The following is a 23,855-nucleotide window of genomic DNA, read 5'->3' as shown; positions in this document are numbered from 1 at the left end:
TATCATGCACAGGAAAATTTTGATAAAATCAGCATGCATGGAGAAGAATGGGCTGAGCCAACTCAGCAAAACTATTCGGCCACTAAAGCAGCACTGACAGTCACAGGTGACAGGGCCGAAAAGATACAGGAGGACAGAGCCACAAAGACACGTCATCCAGCATTTATAACAGAACATTCAACCGACTCAGTGGCCTCCAAAGGTCAAAAAGTCTTCTGACAGAATTGAAGAGCATTTATGTTGTATTCAAAGCTGTAATAACTTCTTATCTGTTGTTCTGTACAAGTTGGTGAACATATTTATTTCTCAGATGACTCAACGCTTCAGATATTTTGTATCACCGTTTGTATATATTTCCCCCTCGCATAAGCTTGCAGGGGTTGTTGTTGATTTCTCTTCTAGAGTTTCTTATGCTGTAAATTTTCAGAGTATTAATACAAAGGCTGATGGAATTTCCAAAGCTCTGCGTTATCTGAGTCATTGTGGTGTTTTGCTGAATGTTACAGGATTCCTGCGTACTTCATGGCACAATAAGTTTTCCTTAAAAACTCTTCGTTATGTGTTTTTTTTTTTGATATCCTTTCATAGCTCATTCATGTTTCTGTGTTTCATAGTTAATGGCAGAGAAAAAGAATAGTTCCAGGATTTATTCACAGAGTACCATGAACTCAATCTATGCTGTTATAAATGTCTTTCTTTAGTTATAGTCATAAGGTGTAATTCTTAACTGCTGCACCTCCAAACTATATCTTTCACAGTGATTGTTGTTTCAGGAATTCAAGTTTGCTCCTGTGCAATATATCTCTTTCTTACACCCCCAGCTTAGTGGAGAATTCTTAATTGCTTTCCACTAGTTAAACACACCTCATAATCACAATTTCAATTTTGTTTCATGATGTATTTAAATGGCCTTGCAGTTTCAGCAACTCAACTCAATCCCTCAGACAACCTGTAGCCACAGACTCCATTGCCCAATGGGCTAGAATTATCTGAAGATTTCCACCTTAGGTACAGAAGACATCCCTCAACCAAAACACAAAACCAAACCCTGAATTCATAACTAGCCTAAAATCTTCACAAAACATAGACAAACCTTAAAGAGAGAGCCCTCTCTGATTACAGTTTGGCTAGAAGCTGTAATCCAAAGATTGGTTAGTGGTTACCCCGGCCGTATTCCCTTGGGACTCAAAGGGAACAACCTGGGTGTTAACAGAAGTGATTTAATCTCCACGAAACTCTAGTTGGTTTTTTCTTGAGTCCCGCATTCATTCTTGGAATATGGCACAAGGGTGATTGGTTGAAAAAAAGATTTGGTTCAACTCAATCTATGGTTGGGTGTCCTGTGGAAGTCCCTAACTTGGTTGGCTTTTGCATATGTTAATAAGAGCTCTATTCCTATTGTATTTTATGAGTAATTTTAATTTTTATTATGTGGCTTTGATGGTTGTTCTATCATGGTTATTATTCTTGTTATATGTCGTTTATAAGCATGGTTTCATAACAGGTTCTAATTATGGCTCTTGATATGATTGATTTTTTTATGAATGGTTAATGAATGCATGAGCTAATAAATGTTATTGCATCTATTGTGAGAGGGAATTAAACCATCTTGATGATTTCCAGATAAGTATCAGACCCCTATGTTCAGATATGCATTCATGACCTATAGATTACATATTCTCAATATGTTTGACGAAATGACTATCTTGGTTAGGCCTGGTTAGGTTAAGTCTTTGATCAAATTTTGTATGAATAGATCTTTATTGATGATAATCATTATTCTGGAAAGTCTCATTGAGTTCTAGGCAGTGGTCTGGAGGCTAACTTGGAATAAAGATGAGAATCATCGACCTCGAGGTCCTAACTAGAAAACTTTGGTTGCAACCCCATGGATGCAAGCTTGTGCATGTGGTTGGAGACTTCCAACCACATGGAGGCCTTGTTGTGGGTGCAGTTGAGGGCCCAGGGTAGAGAAGGAGGGGTCTAGCTCAAGGTTTGGCCACCTGGGATGGTTTCCCAACCTCTAATTATCCTCTAGCCCCTGTAAGATGTTGTGAAAGGTCAAATTTTCGTTAGCAGTTGGACCCACTTCCTTAATGGGACCTAGGAGGTTGGGTCATGTCATAGTAGCTTTCTATCTCATTTTTAACCAGGAAGTCTGGTGAAATTGGGTAAATGTGGGAGGGGGGTTACATGTTTTTAGAAGACTAAAATACAATTATTCAGTCAACTACCCTACACACAATTAATATTAATGGAAAAGTTATGGGTTAGAGGTTTTGAAGTTCTAGAAGACTAAAATACTATTATTCATTCAGCTACCCTACACACAATTAATATTAATGGAAAATTTATGGGTTAGAGGTTTTCAAGTTTTTGGTTTATGGAGAATTTTTTTGTATTTTATTTCTATGGTTTAAATTAGATTTTTGATTACATATATGATTCATTATTTTATGTCAAACTTATGATTCTAATAAATTACTATAGAATTCTAAACAAATTAGAGTAGAAAATAAATCCAAAACCTTCCAAATTGTCTAATAAATAGACTACAACAAAAAATTATGTAGTTGGAAGCATCTGGAATCAATCCACATCTTTAATACTAACAACATAGTTGCTAGTTTTTCAATGACTCAAATGTATATTAATGATACTTGGTGATTCAATATCAAATAGGTTGTGTGCACTCTAGGCTTGGTGTTTCTTGTGAGAATGATTTCTTCCTAATTTTATGATGTCTTTATCATGCATGCTCCAACAAGATGCAAAACAAACTTCATTTTCAGTTTAATTAAAAAAAGGAAGAGAAATTGTTTTAAAAGAAACCAAAAAATAGATATAAAATAATTCAAGGATAAAAAAACAAATACGATAATGTTCATGTTCCATATAGGAATACTCACATGGCCTTCGAATTCGGTGTTAACCCAATATGACCTACGTAACACTCCATAATCATTGCAACACTCCCTCAAATAGGTTTTCAGATCAAATGGAGTTAAGGGTAACATGGTTTTACTTTCATCTAGGGTGAGAGGGATCACTATTTTAGTGCATGTCTGGCATAGGCACATGAGAATTATTATTCAGTTGTGTAATAAAGCATAATTAATTGATGCAAGTTCATTAGACTAAGCTCGATATGAAGAAATTGAGCAGAGCTTAATAATGTGGAGGACTCTCCACATGTTAATGCTAGAAAATAATTTTGTTGTTTTTGTTAGAATTTTGAATATTTAATGTTAGTGTAGGATTGAAGTAAGTCAAAGAGTCTAGAAATTCGGGAGTTATTTCTAATTTTAATAATTAGCTCACAAAGGATCTTTTCAACTTCCATCATTTAGAGAGAATAGGAAACAAACCATTTGTTGAAGTTGTGAATAAAAGAGGAATCGAATAGGAGAAGGGATAACTCTTCTCCTACCTCCGAGTATGTATGTTGAGGTGAACGAAAGAAATTTTTTACAACTGCATATTATTCATAATTTTGTGTTTTCTCTTCTCTGGTTCTAATCGAACTATGTGTGCATTTAGTCAAGTTTCAAAATTTGTTATGACCATTTCAAAATTGTTATATGCCTATCAGAATTTGACATTGAACAGTGGCTATATATGCGTGTTCCATTTACTAAAACCTCCAAACTATTTTGCAATGCTTATGTTTTTGCAAGTAGTGACTCGTTCCTTCGATTCGAACTCTAGCCATTAACTTGAGTGAGGGAGAAAATGTTGATGAGGAGAGTTGGGAGGAGAACATTCCTTGAGTTAAGGGACAAGTTAGAGCAAGGAGGAATCGATTTTGCAAAGGATCGAGTCATTTCACCTTCCAAAATTAGTAAACAAAGCTTTTTTTTTAGTGCTACGAAATGATTTCTTAGCACTTACAGGATTTTAAAAGAGTGTTATGAAATAATTTCATAGTGCCTACAAAAAAAATTATGCAATGAATTTTGGCATCCAATTTACCTTTTAACTTGCCCATTGCTATCAATTTGTGGTATCAGATCCACGTTTGACATTGGGTTGTTGTCTAAAACATAGGGACATGGTTATGCGATCAAGAAGAGCACGAGGTCGAGGAGGGAGATGCGTAGATAATGAAGAACTCCAGGAAGAGATACAAAGGCTACAAATTGGTTTAGATTCCACGGAGGTAGGTAGGCAGTGAAACCCTGAAGCCGAAGATGAAAGCGGATCGGAGGAGGAAGCTCGAGAAGAAAGACCAGCACTTGTTGATGGAGCGTCAAAAGTTAAACTATTTTGATTGGTGTTAAGCTCAAGTTCAAGACCAAAACCTAAATTGTATGCCTATGATGGCAGTCTGGTAGTCGAGAATTTGATGGCTTGGATCAATGAATTTTACAAGTATTTTGAGTATGAGGAGATTAAAGAGGACAAGAGGGTAAAATTTGTTGTAACTAGGTAGAAACATCATGATGCATTCTGGTGGGACAATGTGCAGGTTGAAGGGAGAAAATAGGGAAACCCATTGATAAATAGTTGGGACATGATGGTAGTGAAGATGAATGGAATTTTTTTGCTAAAAGACTATCAGTTATCCCTCTACAGGCACGTGCATAACATCAAGCAAAGGTTACTGACATTCAGAGAGTATACTGAGGAGTTTTACAAGGTGAATTTGAGGGCGAGTTATGTAGAATACACTCTGGAGAAAACAACAAGGTACATCAATGGTTTGAAGCTAGAGATTCAAGACGAAATCAACATGCTTTCTCCTAGGACAATGGAAGAAGAATATCAGTTTTCATTGAAGATAAAAGAGAATATAACAAGAAAGAAGAATTCAGGAAGAGGTTGTGGTTTTCTTAGAGGAAAAGGATAGATGGCCAGAAGGGGGGAAACTTCATCTCAAAAGAAGGATGCAAGTAACCCAAGGAAAAAATGACAAAAAGAGAAAAAAGGTGACTCCAAAGGAGGAAGACCTTACCAGAGACGTAGAGGTAAAGGAAGAGGCAAAGAGACTATCTATCGGTGTTACTAATGTGGGTAGTTGGGTCATATATATTTTGAGTGTCCTGAGAATAAGAAAGTAGGGCACAGATATGCATATGTAGCTCAACCAGACGCAACATAATCACAGGCACCTGTTTCAAAAAATGCACCTAAGATGGGAGAATATTTAATGATGAACAAAGTCTTGTTGAAACCAGCCAAGGAGGTTGCTAGAATAGCACAAAGAAGGGACTTGTTTAGGATTGTTTGCAAGGCCATAGGAATGTGCTGCAAAGTTGTGATTGACAGTGGAAGCAATAACAATCTACTTTCCACATAAATGATGGAAAAACTCAGAATGAAAAGGTTGAAGCACCCAACACCATATAAAGTGTCATGGATGCAAAAAGGTCAGCAATTGTTGGTAATTGAGTAGAGCGAAGTGGAGTTCCAAATATGTAGATATAAGGATAAGATAGTTTTTTACATTATGCCAATGGATGTTTGTTGCCTCCTTTTGGGTCGACCTTGGAAATTTGATAGGAAAGTGGTCATGATGGAGAGAGAAACACTTACAAGTTTGAAAAGGATGGTATTAATCATACCCTTGTACCATTAGAGGAGGAGAGTATAGTTGGGACGAGTAGCTCAAAATCACTATTGTTAGAAGGAAAAGAATTTCTGCAAAAAATGAATAAAGAAGAGGTCAACTATGCAGTGGTCTGCAAACCAAAGGTAATACTCCTACACACTAAAATCACAGATTTACCTCTTGATATTCAAGAAATGTTTCATGAGTTTAATGATATCGTGGTAGCTGATTTTCCAACTGAGATTCCACCTAAGAGAAGTATCAACCATCACATAGACCTGACACCGGGAGCAAGCCTTATGAATAAAGTTTCTTACCGAATGACACCCAAGGAGAATGAGAAATAAGGAAACATGTTCAAGAACTTCTAGACAAGGGGTTGATAAGGGAGAGATTGAGCCAATGTGTTGTCCCTATGGTAGTTAGTCCAAAGAAGAATAGAAAATGGTGGATGTGCACAGATTCCAGAGCTATCAATAAGATCACCATTAGGTATGGATTTCCATTGCCACGAATGGATGACATGATGGACTGTTTGAGTGGGGAAGCCTACCTTTCAAAGGTTGATTTGAAGAGTAGTTACCATCCTATTTGGATAAGGCAAGGGGATGAGTAGAAGGCAGGTTTCAAGATCAATAACGGACTATATGAATGATTGGTCATGCCATATGGACTAACAAATGCACCAAGTACTTTCATGTGGTTGATGAACAAGATATTGAAGGAGTTCGTCGGTAAGTTTGTTATTATTTATTTTCATGATATTTTGATTTTCAACTAAACAAAGGAAGAACACCTTAGGAATGTAAGGTATGTTCTAGAAAGCTTGTAGAAAGAGAAACGGTTGATTAACCTTAAAAAATGTACTTTCATGAAGTCTAAGTTGATATATTTAGGCTTTTTCATTTAAAAGGATGGACTAAAAATGGATCTGAAGAAAATAGATGTGATTATAAGTTGGCCTTCACCCAAAAACATTTTCAAAGTTAGGAGCTTTCATGGCTTATCTAGCTTCTTTCAGAAGTTTGTTAAGAACTTCAATGGTATTTTCGCACCCATCATTGAAATGATCAAGAAAGATCAACAATTATTTTTTTAGACAACAGTAGTAGAGAAAAGTTTCTCTCTTGAAGAGGAAGATCATTGAGAGACTGGTGTTGAAACTACCTGACTTCAATAATATTTTCCAAGTTATACATGATGCTAGCGAAACAATCATTGGAGAAGCATTGAGTCAAGAAGATAAGGGTGAATGCATGAAGATGGGTTACATTTTTGGGCCAAATGTCGCGATGAAATTTCAAGTTTTTTTCCTTTTATCGAATTGAAGCCCTCAAAATTCATATAAGCATTGTGAATTTTGATGTGAAGTAAAAAACAATATGTAGAGAATTATGTTGTTGTCCTAATGATATTTTTTTCAAAAAAAATTAGTGTCGTATAATATATCGATTTTCCATTAAATGCAATACTTGTCCTTACAAATTTTTGCACATCTTAAGAGGTATGTGTGTGTTCACATAGCATAACTTAGTCTAAAATGTGTTAGAAATTATATATATGAGCATGATCTACGTGGAGAGAACCAAGTTTTTCATTTTAAAAATTTAATTTTTATGCAAAATTATATTTTTTATTATTTTTCAAAGTTGGTGAAGTAATATTTCAATTACATTTTGGAGACACATGTGTTCGCGTAAGATTTTTTTGTAACTCTTTAAATATATTGAAAAACCAAAAGTATCCTTTTGAAGAGGCCTCTAAATGAAGATAGTGGTATTTTTTGAAAATTTTTCACTGTGCATATTTTATGTTATTGATTTTTTATTCAACCACTTTTAAATTGTCCAAAACAATTTCAAACATTATGTTTAAAAGAAATTAGATGAAAATATCATATGAATTCGAAAGTGTAAAAATCATATGCCATTGGATAGAGGATTCTTTCATGAATCCAACATGATCAACTTTGCCAGTTAAGGACAAATTTTTCCCTAAATAAGCTAGGGTACAAAATGGGGTTGCAAAGAAATCTGCAGAAGGGGTGCTAAAGTTGTGATTTTTAAGAACTTAGGAACTCGATCAAGTGCTTGATTTTGAAATTCAAATAGCTCAATCAAGGGTTTAAGAAACCCTCAATCGATCCCTTAACGTGGTTAAATAAAGGCCTGATCTTGCTTTAAAGCTCAATCTAGTGTATAGCTCGATCTAGCTTTAAGGCTAGATCTAGCAAATTCAAATAGCTCGATCAAGGATTTAAGAAACCCTCAATCAAGCCCTTAATATGGTTAAATAAAGGCTCGATCTAGTTTTAAAGCCCAATCTAGCTTATAGTTTTATCTAGCTTTAAGGCTAGATCTAGCTTTGAGGCTCGATTGAGCTTTAAGGCTCGATCACGCCACTTTTTTTAATTCCATGCATAGGTTATATTAGCGGGAAATTTCAAGAACATGGCTCGATCGAGCTCCTAGATAACCTCGGGTTACATTGTTCAAGCCCTAAAATAGCTCGATCAAGCTCCTAGATAACCTCAAGTTACATTGTTTAAGCCCTCAAATAGCTCGATCAAGCTCCTAGATAACCTCAGGTTACATTGTTTAAGCCCTCAAATAGCTCGATCGAGTTGTTTTTTCTTCACCCAAAACGCACCCTCTCTTGCAAAAACATGTAACCCAACTCCATATGCTCACCCTTTGCTTTCCGTTGAAAATATCAAATGAATTACATAAGCAAAACTGAAGGAATATAATCTTGAAACTTGTTGTGATAGAGAGAAAGAAAAATTAAAACAACACAAGAAACACTATAAAACACTTTGTGCATACATTTCTTAATGAATGAAATATTCCAAGATGTTTACAAGACTTTTTCAAAAGAAAACTCAAAAGCCCATAATGACATACTCATATCAATAATTACTATCAATGAAGAATTTGATGTTTTGCAATGATAATGGCATTAACTACAATTTAGCAGTTGGAAACATAAGAACGAAAGCAAAAGAAACCAAAAGAAAAATATGCATCCAAATGGTTAGGGCAACCATTTAGATTCTAAAATGATAAGGGGATAGCTTCTGCACATACTTGTCTCACATGTAGTATACACATTGAATTTATTTGCTTGGGGAAGTTTCTTTTGTTTGTCATGTTGTATTAAATATATGTACAAAATATTATTATATTTTAGATCTTTAAAAATATTATATAAAATAAAATAAAAAATTATGTTCAAACATGAAAAGTTTTCATCCTTTAATTGTCTATTTTGACTTGCATAAATTTTGGGTTGGTAGTAGCCACTAGTAAGTTTGAGCATTTACACTTTTACTAGTACATGTTAAAGCATTGAAGAAAACATAAATAATGGTAGGTATATTTATTTCATCTTGTTCCTATTCATTTTTTATGCAAAGATTTGCTTAAAAATCATGGCATAAATATTGCAACTACATCTAGAAATTATGGCAAACACTTATCCACATGGCACAAAGTCTGCAATAAAACCTTCCAGGTTATGGTCCAATCAAATGTTTGCAAAATAATTTTTCAATAATACTAAAAAAAAAAAAATATATATATATATATATATATATATATATATTTAATGTTAAACTAATAGTGATTAACAAGAAAATAGATTGCTAGAGTATTGTCTTGACATGTACTAATAACACATATTACCTTACAAGACTTAATTATTTTTAATCGTAACAACTTCCATTTCCAATGAAATTACACAAATGCAATATTTAGTCGATTATTTTTGCATAGTCTTATGATTATCAGCCTTTGACTAGATAAAGAACTTCTTATAATACAGATACAACATGTAATTTTGTTTTCGTTAATAAAATTACGACTTTTCCAAAAAAATGATAAATAGATCAAATACACTATGCATTTTGGGTGGCTACATATAAATATTCAATTTAATTCAAAATGATGCTCCTTATTTCATAGTTTTTTTTTCGTGGACCATTTTTTTAAATAATTTTTTTTGGGTGGACTATTCTTTATATAGATGAATTACATTAATATGTATTAAAGTTTAAGTGGACTAGAGAGGATATTTTAACATTTTTCAATGTGTTATCCTTCGCACATCGATTATTTTCCTCGATAATGGTGAATACAGTGTAGGGTTGTGTATTATGTTTATATGTTTTGACAATGGATGATATAGTATAGGGTAATATATTATGTTTATCTTTCTAAATATGTGAGTTGTAATATTTTTTTATATAGTGTTTTTTTTTAAATGGATTTCTTTACGTATTAATATTACATATATTATTTTAGATTTTTTATTACATATATTATTTTAGTTTTTTATTACATATATTATTTTATATTTTTTTAATTATTTAATTTTAAGGATTTTTTTAGGTTAATCATTGTCATTAATTCATATTTTTTTAATTATTTAATTATAAAGATATTTTTTAGATGAATCATCACCATTAACTCATACTAGTAACATTGAAGCTTGTGACCCTGTTTATGAAAGCAGGAAATAAGTGTAATTTAGTTGTGTTAATACTAACAATGTGTGGAGTATGTTGTAGTTATTTATACTAATATTTTAAGTTTTTCTAAACAATGTATAACATAAACTAAGTTGTTAGTTATATTAGAAATACTATATTTTAATATAGTAATTTATTTGCGTATCTAAAATACACAGTGAGAAATTTTGATATTCAAAATAAATGAATTAATAATAATCAGTGATTTATATTTTTTTTTTCTGCGTAAAGACTATTTCTATTAATAAAAGAGAAAGAATATGTACAAAGAGGTCGAGACCTCAGAGGGGGCAGGAGCCAGCCCTCAACCAGAGATTCTGAGACATACAGATCCTTATATCCGCCCTTTCAGGACTGAGAGACTTTGAAACATGATTTGTAAGTCCCTGACAGACAAGAAAGTGAACCAGTTCTGTGTCTAGCACAACAGTACTATCGCCGACTATGGCTTTGCTGATAAGCATTCTGTTATAACTGCCATATATAAAATTAAAGCAAAATCAAGGCTTGTTGAGCCATGATTTGTTACTGCTTATCAGATTATATTGGCTTGCACCGATACAAAACAAGAACTGAGACAAGAACAGTATCCAGAGACCCAAAACATAGACGCATAACAGAAAATGAAACAGAGCAGAGGCAAGAGTGCCACCAGTAGGCATTGAACCAGAATCATTAGACATGTTGCGGAGAGTCGGGCGCATCCTTGTCCACCTGGCTGGAAGAGGCAATCCATGTAACGAACTCATTATCTGCATCCCCCTTGATACCGCCATCTGGAGGAATTACCAGATTCAAAATGCTACCTGGAGGCTAAACCGGCTCACATGCAAGCACCTTGCGCTGATTGGAGTCCCCCGGAGGCTGAGGAGCCTCAGGAACAATGCCATCATCCTGCTTGTTGTCATCATTGAACACGACCCCAGCGATCTCTCCCTGAAGGACAATATCATCCTGAGACTGAGAGGTAGTGGTGTGGGCCGAACTGCTGGGCTTATCCTCCTCCTCAACAAGAATTACAGTGATGATGGCTGACAACACGGGCCTATTGAGCCTGCTATGGAAGGTGAAGCGGGTTGTTTGAAAGGAGTTGTGCAGGAGAGGCCTAGCATGGCCAGAGGGCGGGGAGGACGGGGAGGCAGAAGCAATAGGGACAATGTTCTGGGGAGCAGAATGAGAGGCCCTGCCTCGATTACCAGTGGTGCCTCCACGGCGAGAGACTCCACGACGACGAGGCATCTTCGAATTATCAGAGAGACCAGGTAAGGGAAATTGGCAGAGCCGAAGGGGAAAGGACTGAGCGCAGGCGAACCAGGCAAGACTTAGAATCCAGGTGAGCTTCCAATCTGCCTGAATGAAACAGGGGTGCGGGAAGAAAATCAGGCGGAGGTAGAAAGAGCCGAGGGCAATTGCATAAACCAGACACCAGGCCATGGATAAAACACCGCGCATAGTCTCTCGAGCCAAGCGCGCATTGAATACTAACTGTGCGACCATTATTCTGTACCCTGTCAAATTGATATCGCATGCCATGGGATTGTGTGATCCGCGTCCGCGAGCCAGGTGCAGGGACAGCTGCCTGCGAGGAGTAAATCCTCATAAATGCGCAGCAGTAACACCCGCATCTAGGTATCAGTGATTTATACTTTTAAATATTTTACTATATTTTTAAAAAAATTAAATTAGTAATAATTTACAATTTTATATTTATTTAAAATATTTTATTAATAAAAAAATAATAAAAATAAAAATTATTATAAATAAAATAATTTAACTTTTATCATAAAAAAATATCTAATATAAATAATAATAATAATAATAATAATAATAAATTAATTATAATCACGTGCATCTCGTTATGTACCTCCACCAACATGAAAAGATTTCTTAAATGAGAGAGATTTAGCAAAGCATTGAAGCATAAAATTTGTATGCAAACTTATCAAAGAATGGGGTAGATTTAGTTGGATGGGGTAATATAAATGTAGAATTATGTTAATGTTTTCTCATTATCACCTCCATTTTGTTATTTAGTCCATACCTGTGATACACGCGTAATTGCAAGCTTTATTTTCTTTTATTTATTATTATTGATTGGTAGATTTCATTATTTAAATTAACATTAAATTGGGATATTTCATTTTATTAAAATCATTTTTAAAATTAAGTAAAACATTAACCAAGATTGTATACTATGATTCTTTTTACATTAGGATGTGCACAAGAATTTGTATATTTAAGTATTTGTTAATACTTTGTTAGATTATATTTGTTGGTATAGGTTAATAACAATATACATAGTATTTTTAGATTATATTATTAATATATATTATATTTTATTATTGGAAAGGATCTAGAGTTTTTTTTAAGAATTGTTGATAATATGTCATAAATAAAAATAAAAAATTATTGAATAATTTGCTAATAGGTTTTTATATGTGAATTTTAGGTAGATGAAGGTAGTGGGCTTTTGAACTAACGATGTAGATTTAATGTGTTGAGAATATGTTTAGTCTGAAACATTATCCAGAGCCAAAATTTACATAACGCAATGCGGTTGAGTGAACGGGGTCAATGCCAAGTGTTGTGGAGAGTATTTCTCAGAAGCTATTGCCGTCGGCTCCATTGTTTTCAGCCTATTGATGTGACTCTTGCTGGTGCTATTGGCTGGCTCAAAAAACAAACAACCTTGTTAACCTGCAACCAACAGGAGTTCCACAGACTTCCTTACGTTCAACAAACAAAAGCCGAGAAGTGTGCTTTGAATATTGCTGCGGAACCTATGTGTGAAAATGACAAGTAATGTTAACCCGAGGTGTAACTAGAGACAAAATGCGTTCAAAGGACGAACAAAAACCTGGATTTGGGAACTCACTTGTTATTGTGCAAGTTAAACTATAACTTTCGTTATTATTTCAGCATAGTCACTGAGTATTCCAGCAACAAGGATAATCATGGTACCAAATATTAGCGACATTACTCCAAACGCATAAATTAATGGCTAAAATTATTAGAAAACCCTAGCCATATGATGAAAACAATGGAGTTCTAAACGTTCTTTACCTGTTGGTGGCCGAAGACTGCCTTGGACCTTCGGTGGGAGCTGGAGTCATGCAGCCTGCAGAGGTCGGGTAGGCTCAAGCGCCGGAGCAAATGAGGGTTCTGTGCGGCGGATGGGATATGGTTTGGTTACCCTAACTTCCTGTTGTTGAATCATGACCATCATATCCATGATCCACTGTCTACGGTGGAGATTAGGCCTCATGCCAAACATTTGACCCGCAATTTCCAATTGCAATTTCTTACCTTCAAGAGTGTTCTAGGACCTAAACTTTGGTTAAGGCTTAGGAATAGGTCTATTATATGACTGCTAAAATGTGAATAACGATATCGTTCATCGTCATGAGTATTTATGACTAATAAATGAATAATAATACCGTTCATCGCTGTGAGTATTTATGACCATTGTTTATTTTATAACCCAACCTGTTCCGTGGATAGATGTTGCCTCATTGATTAATAAATGAGTAGTGTATGTCAAATTATATATATATATATATATATATATATATATATATATATATATATATATATATATATATATATCATTTATGTTGCTATATTTCATGGATAGACCTGTTACAAATATCTATAAGTGATAGTTCAAAATCATAGTGTGGTTGTTGAATAAGCCGCTAATTTGTAGTTAGAGATGGTCTGACAACTCCAAAAATGTTTATAAGTGTAGCAAAATGAATGTCTTAATGAAAATATTCATGTGTGTTCATACCAGGCCTGAAAGGAAAGGAAAACATGAAGCAAGCATGGCTTTGAAATTAACAAGGCTTCATAAGAATTTCAAGAGAGTTACCTGACTGGGTAATTGTTCCCATAGAATCAGGAAACCATAGAGTTGTTTTGATTTTCCACCATATCCAACAAATGTTATTATCATGCTGCCTGCTAAAAGTTGTTTGCCAAATATTTTCAGCATTAATGTTGCATAACATATTTTCAAGATGATAGTGATTGCTTTTCTTTTTCAATCATTAGATAAGGGAAAACCAATAGTACCCGCCAATAGAATATGGTCTTTCAAATAAATGGAGAGGTGATAAGCACAATAATTTGAAAGAAAAAGAAAAATGTTTTTAATATCGATTATGCTTCAATAAAACAACCACACATACTCACCTTTTGGTGGGGGGACAAAATGCCTTTAAATTGGATTGTGCATTAATAAATAAGTCACACATGTTTATAAAGCATGTATATTTTTAAATAAAGACCATTTTTCAGTTATTATTAAAGTAATAGATTAATTATCAGATATGTTTGTTTCCTTCTATTTTGGGGTAATTTTCAAAAATTTCGAGGAATTTTTGGGAATTTTAAGTTTTAGTATTATAAATTAGTTTATAGAAAATTGTGTGTGTCAATAATTTATTTATACATTGCAAAAATACATTTCAAAGACAAAAACATCTAATATTAGACTACTCTAAATTAACATAAATTTATTTTAAATGATTATTTAAATTAATGTTAATTTATTTTAGTTTTTAAATTTATTATACTTTAAAAGATTAAATCTCTTTATATTTATAAAAAATAAATTAATAGTTTTTTTTAGATTAAGGGTGAACTTTAATTTGAAAAAAAAAAATTACACATCTTATTGTAAAATTGGTTATTTTTCTAAATAAAAATTGCTTATATATTAATTTCCTCATCTAATTAGAATATGAACTTATTAGAATTGGGATTATCTCAAATCCCTAGGAGATTGGTGGGGGTAGCCGCATGGCACGAATCTAATTTAACTTGAGAAAAAAGAAGAATTACACATCTTATTGTAAAATGGACCATTTTGCTAAATAAAATTCACTTATATATTAATTTTCCCATCTAATCAGAATATGAACATATTAGAATTAGAATAATCTCAAATCCCTAGGAAATTGGTGGGCAGGGAGCCATGTGGCACAAATATAATTTATTAAAAGTCAATACAACCTAACAAAATTTGTATCACATTATAGTTGTTGATAAACATTAAGACTAAGCATATGCTGAGCATATTCACTTGAGAATCAATCTAGGGCGTCAATTAAAAAAATAAAATAAAAAAGTCAAAAGATCCTCATCCACCTTAAGTTGGAAGTTGGATTAGGCATGAACTTCAATACATACCTAAAGTGATCACATGGTATCAGTGATGTTCAAAAATTATATGGCTAGTTACAGACGATAGAGCCATTGACTTGGACTGGAAAGATTGTGAATGATACTTAGGGTTAACCAACCCACAAAATCTTAGGCCATATGATAAAAAAACCCTAAGATCTCGGTAGTGGAGCTCATGCTAAATGTGAGCGACAAAGTTAAATTCAATATTTTATTTATTGTTGATATTAAAATATTTTCTATATCTCCATATATAAGAATGTTGAAAGAGTATCACACAACTAACTTGGATAAAAAAAAATCTAAAATTCAACCTAACTTTGGATTTCTCAAGTACCTAAAGCGATCAAATGCCTCTTCCTACAATTTTTTCCTTAATTTTTAAGTTCGGAATTAAGATGAAGCTTGACATTATATATATACAAAATGTGAAAAGTGATTAACCTTTAAAAAAATTACATATCACGAACATTATTAAAATACTTTTTAATAATAATAATCCCTTGGTTCTAATATTATTCTATTGGATTTATAATCCCTCGAATTTATAATAATATTAGTAATAATCCCTTGGGTTTAATATTATTACCTTGGGTCTATTATTCCCTTAGGTTTATAATATCAATCATGGTCAACTATCGTCAATCCTAGCCAACCATGGTCAACTATGGTCAAATGTCACATTATGACAAGGATTGTATCAATATGAAAATTAACCATGGTCAACCATGTTTATTTTAGTGTTTTTAATATTTATCCTAGGGGTTATATACTTTGGGTTTATAATATTAGTCCCTTAGGTTTAATATTATTCCCTTGGGTTTATTATTCTCTTCGGTTTATAATATCAATCACTGGGGTTTATCATTGCCTTGTGTTTATAATATAAATTATGGTCAATCATAGTCAAACATAATCAACCATGGTTAAATGTTACATTATCAAGAAAATTGTCTCCATGTGAAAATCATGGACAATCATGGTGAACCATGGTCAGCCATGGTTGATCATGGTCGACCATGTTTTATAGAATGAAACATGGTCAATGATGGTCAACCGTGGTTGAACGTCGCATTGTGACAAATATTGTCTTGATATGAAAAACATCCATGGTCAACCATGGTTCAATGTCGCATTATGACAAATATTATCTCGATATGAAAAACATCCATGGTCAACCATGGTCCAACGTTCATAAGGATTGTCTCAATATGAAAATAAACCATGGTCAATCATGTTTATTTTAGTGTTTATAATATTTATCTTAGGGTTTATATACCTTGATTTTATAATATTAGTCCCCTTAGTCTAATAGTATTCCCTTGGTTTCATAATCTCTTGGGGTTTTAGTATTAATCCCTTGGGGTTTTGGTATTAATCCCTTAGGTTTATTATTCTCTTTGGTTTATAATATTAATCGTTTAGGTTTATAATATCAATCATGGTCAACTATTGTCAATCATAGCCAACCATGGTTAACCATGGTCGATTGTTGCAATGTGACAAGGATTGTCTCAATATGAAAATCAACCATGGTCAGCCATGTTTATTTTAGTGTTTGGAATATTTATCTTAGGGTTGTATACCTTAAGTTTATAATATTTGTCCCTTGGGTTTAATATTATTCCCTTCATTGCATAATCACTTGAGGCTTCATTATTAATCCCTTGGGTTTATTATTCCCTTCGATTTATAATATAAATCCATTAGCTTATTATTTCCTTGGGTTTATAATATCAATCATGGTCAGTCATACTCGACCATGGTTAACCATATTCAATTGTCGCATTGTGACAAAAATTGTCTCCATGTGAAAATCGTGGACGGTCATGGACAATTATGGTCAACCATGGTCAGCCATGGTTGATCATGGTCAACCATGGTCAGCCATGGTTGATCATGGTCAACCATGTTTTATAGAATCAAACATGGTCAATCATGGTTGAACGTAGCATTGTGACAAAGATTGTCTCGATATGAAAACATTCATGGTCAAGCATGGTCCAACGTTGCATTGTGACAAAGATTGTCTTGATATGAAAAACATCCATGGTCAACCATGGTCCAATGTCACATTGTGATAAGGATTGTCTCAATATGAAAAACAATCATGGTCAACCATATTTATTTTAGTGTTTATAATATTTACCTTAGGGTAATACCTCGGGTTTATAATATTAGTCCCCTCGGTTTAATATTATTTCCTTGGTTTCATAATCCATTGGGGTTTTAGTATTACTCCCATGGGGTTTTGATATTAATCCCTTAGGTTTATTATTCTCTTTGGTTTACAATATGAATCCATTGGGTTTATTATTCTCTTAGGTTTATAATATCAATCATGGTCAACTATCGTCAATCATAGCCAACCATGGTCGAATGTCGCAATCTGACAACGATCGTCTCAATATGAAAATCAACCATCTTTATTTTAGTGTTTTTAATATTTATCTTAAGGTTTATATACCTTGGGTTTATAATATTATTCCCTTCATTTCATACTCCCTTGGGGTTTTAGTATTAATCCCTTGGGTTTATTATTCCCTTCGGTTTATAATATAAATCCGTTAGGTTTATTATTCCCTTGGGTTTATAATATAAATCATGGTCAATCATGTCTAATCATACTCAAGCATGGTTAACCATGGTTAACCATAGTCAAATGTCGCATTGTGACAAAAATTGTCTCCATGTGAAAATCATGGACAGTCAGGGATAATTATGTTCAACCATGGTCAACCATGTTTTATAGAATCAAACATGGCCAATCATGGTCGAATGCAACATTTTGAAAAATATTGTCTTGATATGAAAAACATCCATGGTCAACCATGTTCCAACTAACAATCCCTTAGCCTTAATATAAATTATGGTCAATCATAGTCAATCAACGTCTGCCATGGTTAACTATGGCAAACCATGGTGAAATGTCGCATTGTTACAAAAATTGTCTCCATATGAAAATCACAGACAATCATGGTGAACCATGGTCAGCGATGGTTGATCATGGTGGACCATGTTTGATAGAATGAAACATGGTCAATCATGGTGAACCATGGTCGAACATCGCATTGTGACAAATATATTCTCAATATGAAAAACATCCATGGTCAACCATGGTTCGACATCTTATTGTGACAAATATTATCTCGATATGAAAAAATCCATGGCGAACCATGGTCCAACATCGCATTGTCATAAGGATTGCCTCAATATGAAAATCAACCAGTGCCAATCATGTTTATTTTAGTGTTTATAATATTTATATTAGGGTTTATAATATTAGTCTCATTGGTTTAATATTATTCCCTTGGTTTCATAATCCCTTGGGCTTTTAGTATTAATCCCTTGGGGTTTTGGTACTAAACCCTTAGGTTTATTATTCTCTTTGTTTTATAATACCAATTTCTTGGGTTTATTATTCTCTTAGGTTTATAATATCAATCATGGTCAACTATCGTCAATCATAGCCAACCATGGTCAGCCATGGTCAAATGTTGCAATGTGACAAGGATTTTCTCAATATGAAAATCAACCATGGTCACCCATATTTATTTTAGTGTTTGTAATATTTATCTTAGGGTTTATATACCATGGGTTTAATATTATTCCCTTCTTTTCATAATCCCTTGGGGTTTTAGTATTAATCCCTTGGGTTTATATTCCCTTCAGTTTATAATATAAATATGTTAGGTTTAGTATTCCCTAAGGTTTATAATGTCAATCATGGTCAATAATGTCCAGTCATACTCAACCATGGTCAAATGTCACATTGTGATAAAAAATGTCTCCATGTGAAAATCATGGACAGTCATGGACAACTATGGTCAACCATGGTTGATTATGGTCAACCATGTTTTATAGAATCAAACATGGTCAATCATGGTCGAATGCAACATTTTGATAAAGATTGTCTCGATATGAAAAACATCCAAGGTCAACCATGGTCCAACATTGTATTGTGACAAAGATTGTCTCGATATGAAAAACATACATGGTCAACCATGGTCAACCATCTTTTATAAAATCAAACATGGTCAATCATGGTTGAATGCAGCATTTTGACAAAGATTGTCTTGATATGAAAAACATCCATGGTCAACCATGGTCAAATGTTGCATTGTGACAAAGATTTTCTCGATATGAAAAACAACCATGGTCAACCATGGTCAAACGTTGCATTGTGATAAGGATTGTCTCAATATGAAAATCAACCATGATCAACCATATTTATTTTAGTTTTTATAATATATATGTCAGGGTATTACCTTAGGTTTATAATATTAGTCCCTTAGGCTTAATATTATTCCCTTGGGTTCATAATCCCCTAGGTTTTAGAATTAATCCCCCAGGGTTTTAGAATTAATCCCATCGGGTTTTAGATATAATCCCTTGTTTTTATAATGTCAATCCTTGGGTTTATTATTCCCTTGAGTTTATAATATCAATCATGGTCAATCATGGTCTAACGTTGCATTTTCATAAGGATTATCTCTATATGAAAATCAACCATGGTACACCATGTTTATTTTAGTGTTTACGATATTTATAATATCAATCATGGTCAACCAATCACAGTCAAGCATGGTTCAATGTCACATTGTGACAAAGACCGTCCTCTTTGTAGTATTTATCTAAGTTTTATACACCTTGGGTTTATAATATTAATCCATTAAGTTTAACATTACTTCATTGGGTTTAAAATGCCTTGGGTTTTTATTATTATTCCCTCGGATTTATTCTCTTGGGTTTATTAAATTGTGTTTAATTATTTTTTATAATATTTGCTTATGTGTGCTATTATTTATTTCTAAAATTATTTTACACTGTTATTCATTAATTTATAATTATATAATATTATTAATATATAATATTATTAATATTTAATATTAATAATATTAATAATAATAATATTAATTTAATATTATAAATTTATAACGTTGGTTTATGTGTGCTATTATTTATTTCTAAAATTATTTTAATTGGTTATTCATTAATTTATCTTTATTTATTATTATATAATATTATTAATATGTAATACTAATAATATTATATAATATTTTTATTATAATATTAATAATATTGTATTATATTATTAGTAATATTTATATTGGTTGATATATGCTTATCAATGTTTATCAACCACATTTATATTCATATAAATGTGGTTGTGCTAGTAATACAAAATATAATTTTGGAGGTCTCAGAATTAAAGAGATAAGATTTAAAAGATTTAAATATAATGAATTTATATTTTTTAATAGGACAATATGTAAAATAAAGGGTTGATGACCCATTAATATACTAAAGAGTACTTTAGACATGTGACAAGATAAGATTTAAAAGGTTTGAATATAATGAATTTATATTTTTTAACAAGACAATATATAAAATAAATGGTTGATGACCTATCAATATACTAAAGAGTACTCTAGACGTGACAATTTTTCCCAGAAAAGAAGAGATTTTTGGATATCTAGGTTACACTTGTTAAGTTTTAGAATTTTACGTACTCCGAGGGATGTTGATTATGTTGAATCCATTTTCATCATTAAAAAATTGATTCAAACGCTCTCAGTTTCAGATTTTTTGAAAATTATCACCTTCCTCAACAACAATTCCCTTTATAATTCCTTTAATATAAGAGGATTGACTGAATTATAGGATTCGAGTATTTGATATCATATGAAAAATGTTAAGAATATTTTATATGTAAAGAGCAAATGGTTAATTATTTGTATATAATGTAGTTGATACTCTTTTTCTATGTTTCATTTTTTTTCTTTGTAATTAATGAATTATATACACATTATTATTAGTTTAAATGTATTTATTATTGTTTTTTTGGCATAGTCTAACTAATAGACAAAATAGCTTTTTGGCCTGAATCTGACAATACAATTTCTAGAGAGATTGTGATTTTTGTTGTTGTTTAAGATACACTTTTGAATACAAAAATGGATTCAAAAACCTGGAAAATGGGTTTGACCTACTCAATCTTGCAAATTAACTTAAAGTTGTGACTTTTAAAAATATGTAATGGATTTTGAACAAAATTGACTAGAAAAAATGCATTTCGTCTGATTTTTGAGTGAGATGATCGTTTATGAGTGTGTGTAAAGTATATTTAGAATGGTTGATGATGGATTTATTATTTTCTATTATTTTATAAGAATTTTGTGTTAATGGTTGGTAAAGTTCATATGAATTAATTCATGTTAACCATCCAAACACATATTATATATATATATATATATATATATATATATATATATATAGATATAGATAGATAGATAGATAGATAGATAGATAGATAGATCACATTTTCAACATTAAAGAAAATCATAAAAATTAACTAAATTATAATTTTATTTAAGCCAACCTAGATCCATCTTAAGTCTGGAAGAGCCAAGAGGGATCAAATTTATTTTCACTCTTAAAGAGATTTTATCTCTCTCATCTTGGTAGATCCATAGTTAAGATGGATCCAGGCTAGTTTAATTGTCAATTATAATTATTGATTTTTTATTTTATTTTATTATATTCTATTTTTTTATTTTTTTTAACCGAGTCAAAATGTTAAATAAGACATTACAACATCTCTACCATACTGGGCTAGAGAGCACCTCTAGGCCCAATTATTATTATTTTTGTTATTATTATAAAATAATTAATTACATCAATAAGTGTGTTTATTTTGGCTTAGGGTTTCCAGAATTTTAATTTGATTATCCAGAATTATTAGCTAGATGGTTGAGATTTATCTTGAAATTAATTATGTTTTTTTTTCCTTTTAATTAAATTGATAAATTAAAGAAAAGGTCATATGAACAAGCCCCATACTAAATGAGTTATGAATTTTTTGGGGATGTGGTATTGATAAGCCATGGTATTGTAACAAATCATATTTGCATATATGATAAAGTAAAGGTGAATCTTTATGGTTAAAAATTTTGTTACATGTTTTTTAAATGTGTATATGTTAACTTATATATTAATTCCTTTTATAATTAATAATAATAATAATTTAAAATAAACTTATAATTTAATTCATTTTTATGATTTTTTTAATTTTAGAAACATGAGATGTAATGAAATAAGAGTTTTGATGTTGACATTGAGTTTACTATTCATTTAATTATGACGAGAGACACTCTCCAACCTAGTATGATAGAGATGTTGTAATGTAATGTCATGTAATGTAATGTGTTGTGTTGTAAATAAGAAATAAATTAAATAAAAAGATTAATGTAATGTAAGCATTTTAACTTGGTCAAAATACAAAATACAAAATAAAAATAAAAATAACCTTACAAAAATAAAATAATAATAAAAAAATGACCTACAACATTCATGTGGAATATAACATATTTAAAGGGACTATATCCATCTTAACTCTGGATCTACCAAGTGTCGAGAGAGATCAAATCTCTTGAGATGAAAAGCTATTTTAAAGTGAAAAGAGATCTGATACCTCTTGGTGTTTGCTAGATCTCTTGAGATGAAAAGCTATTTTAAAGTGAAAAGAGATATGATCCCTCTTGGTGCTTGCTAGATGTAGAGTCTAGTTTGGTTTATATGGTTGTGCTAGTATATGAGTTAAACATATATACATTTAAAAAATACGTAAGAAGATTTTTAACCATGGAGATTCACATTCATTCTACCATGGAAATTCTTAACTTATTCCATCTAGAGTGGAGTGGGCCGTATCTTCCAAATAAATATCCGAATCCAGACTTTATGGGTTAGGTCGGGTAGTTTAGTACTTACCTTATTAAGCGAGGTTTCTCTATTCACTACGAAAAAATACGAAGACGAAGCCAGAACCTTTCCTCAACTAATTGTCCGTAATCCTGTCCGTAATAAAATCATTTGTCGGGGGGTTACGGGCGTATAATCATTTGCTAGTCCCCCTAAAGCATAGATTCTTCGTTTTGGCTTTTTTGACCTCTTTCCAATTTGTTTCTTGCTATGTAAATGGAACAGTTTTAAAGCAGTTATCTAGGAAACTGGTAGTGTGGGACTACCTTTCTTTCTGCTATCTGAAACTTCTTTATCTATACTGAAACTTGACTGGATCTGGGCATAATAGGCTTTGTTAAAATCACATGTTAAATTTTTACCATCCACCTAATAATTATTAATAATTAAATTAAAATTATAAAAATACTATTCTAAAATAAACACAATTATATTATAATTATACTTTATTATGAAATTAGTATTTCAACATTACATCAAAATATTAAAGAGAATGTAAGATTTTTTTCTCTTTCTATAAGCTTAGTAGGACTACATTTCTATCATGTCAAATATAACACCCCAATTTAAGTAGGGAATTGAACAAGTGACTTCGCCTCAAAGAATGCCTTAGCAAGATACCCAATCACCGTTTATCCAATACCCATAATCATATATTGAAAATTTTAATAATTAGCATTAATACTTATTTATTATTTATTGAAAAACACAAACAACACAAAAAAGGTGAGAATAAAAAATCACCCGACAAATAAATAGATTAACCTACAAAATTGAATATATAAAAAATACCATCAACATAAATTTATTTTAACTTAATATTTA

General features: G+C 32.1%; 1 protein-coding gene across 1 annotated transcript in view; it reads right to left on the bottom strand.

Moving 5' to 3' along the window:
- Positions 1-10,855, bottom strand: part of LOC149222440 (actin-like) — a 187,759-nt gene extending 176,904 nt beyond the window's left edge. The window contains exons 1-2 of the mRNA XM_089387598.1: positions 10,665-10,855; positions 10,408-10,553 (exon numbers count right to left, since the gene is read on the bottom strand). Of these exons, the coding sequence (XP_089243724.1) occupies positions 10,408-10,553; positions 10,665-10,855 (337 nt within the window). The remainder of the gene's footprint in view (positions 1-10,407; positions 10,554-10,664) is intronic.
- Positions 10,856-23,855: the final 13,000 nt, after the last annotated feature.

This window comes from Pinus tabuliformis, chromosome Q, assembly GCF_031772625.1.
Source record: "Pinus tabuliformis cultivar Carrire ecotype Pingquan chromosome Q, CPIR1, whole genome shotgun sequence".
Classification (NCBI taxonomy): Eukaryota; Viridiplantae; Streptophyta; class Pinopsida; order Pinales; family Pinaceae; genus Pinus; species Pinus tabuliformis.
The sequence above is the reverse complement of the archived record's forward strand: the minus strand, read 5'-3'. Positions and strand labels throughout refer to the sequence as shown.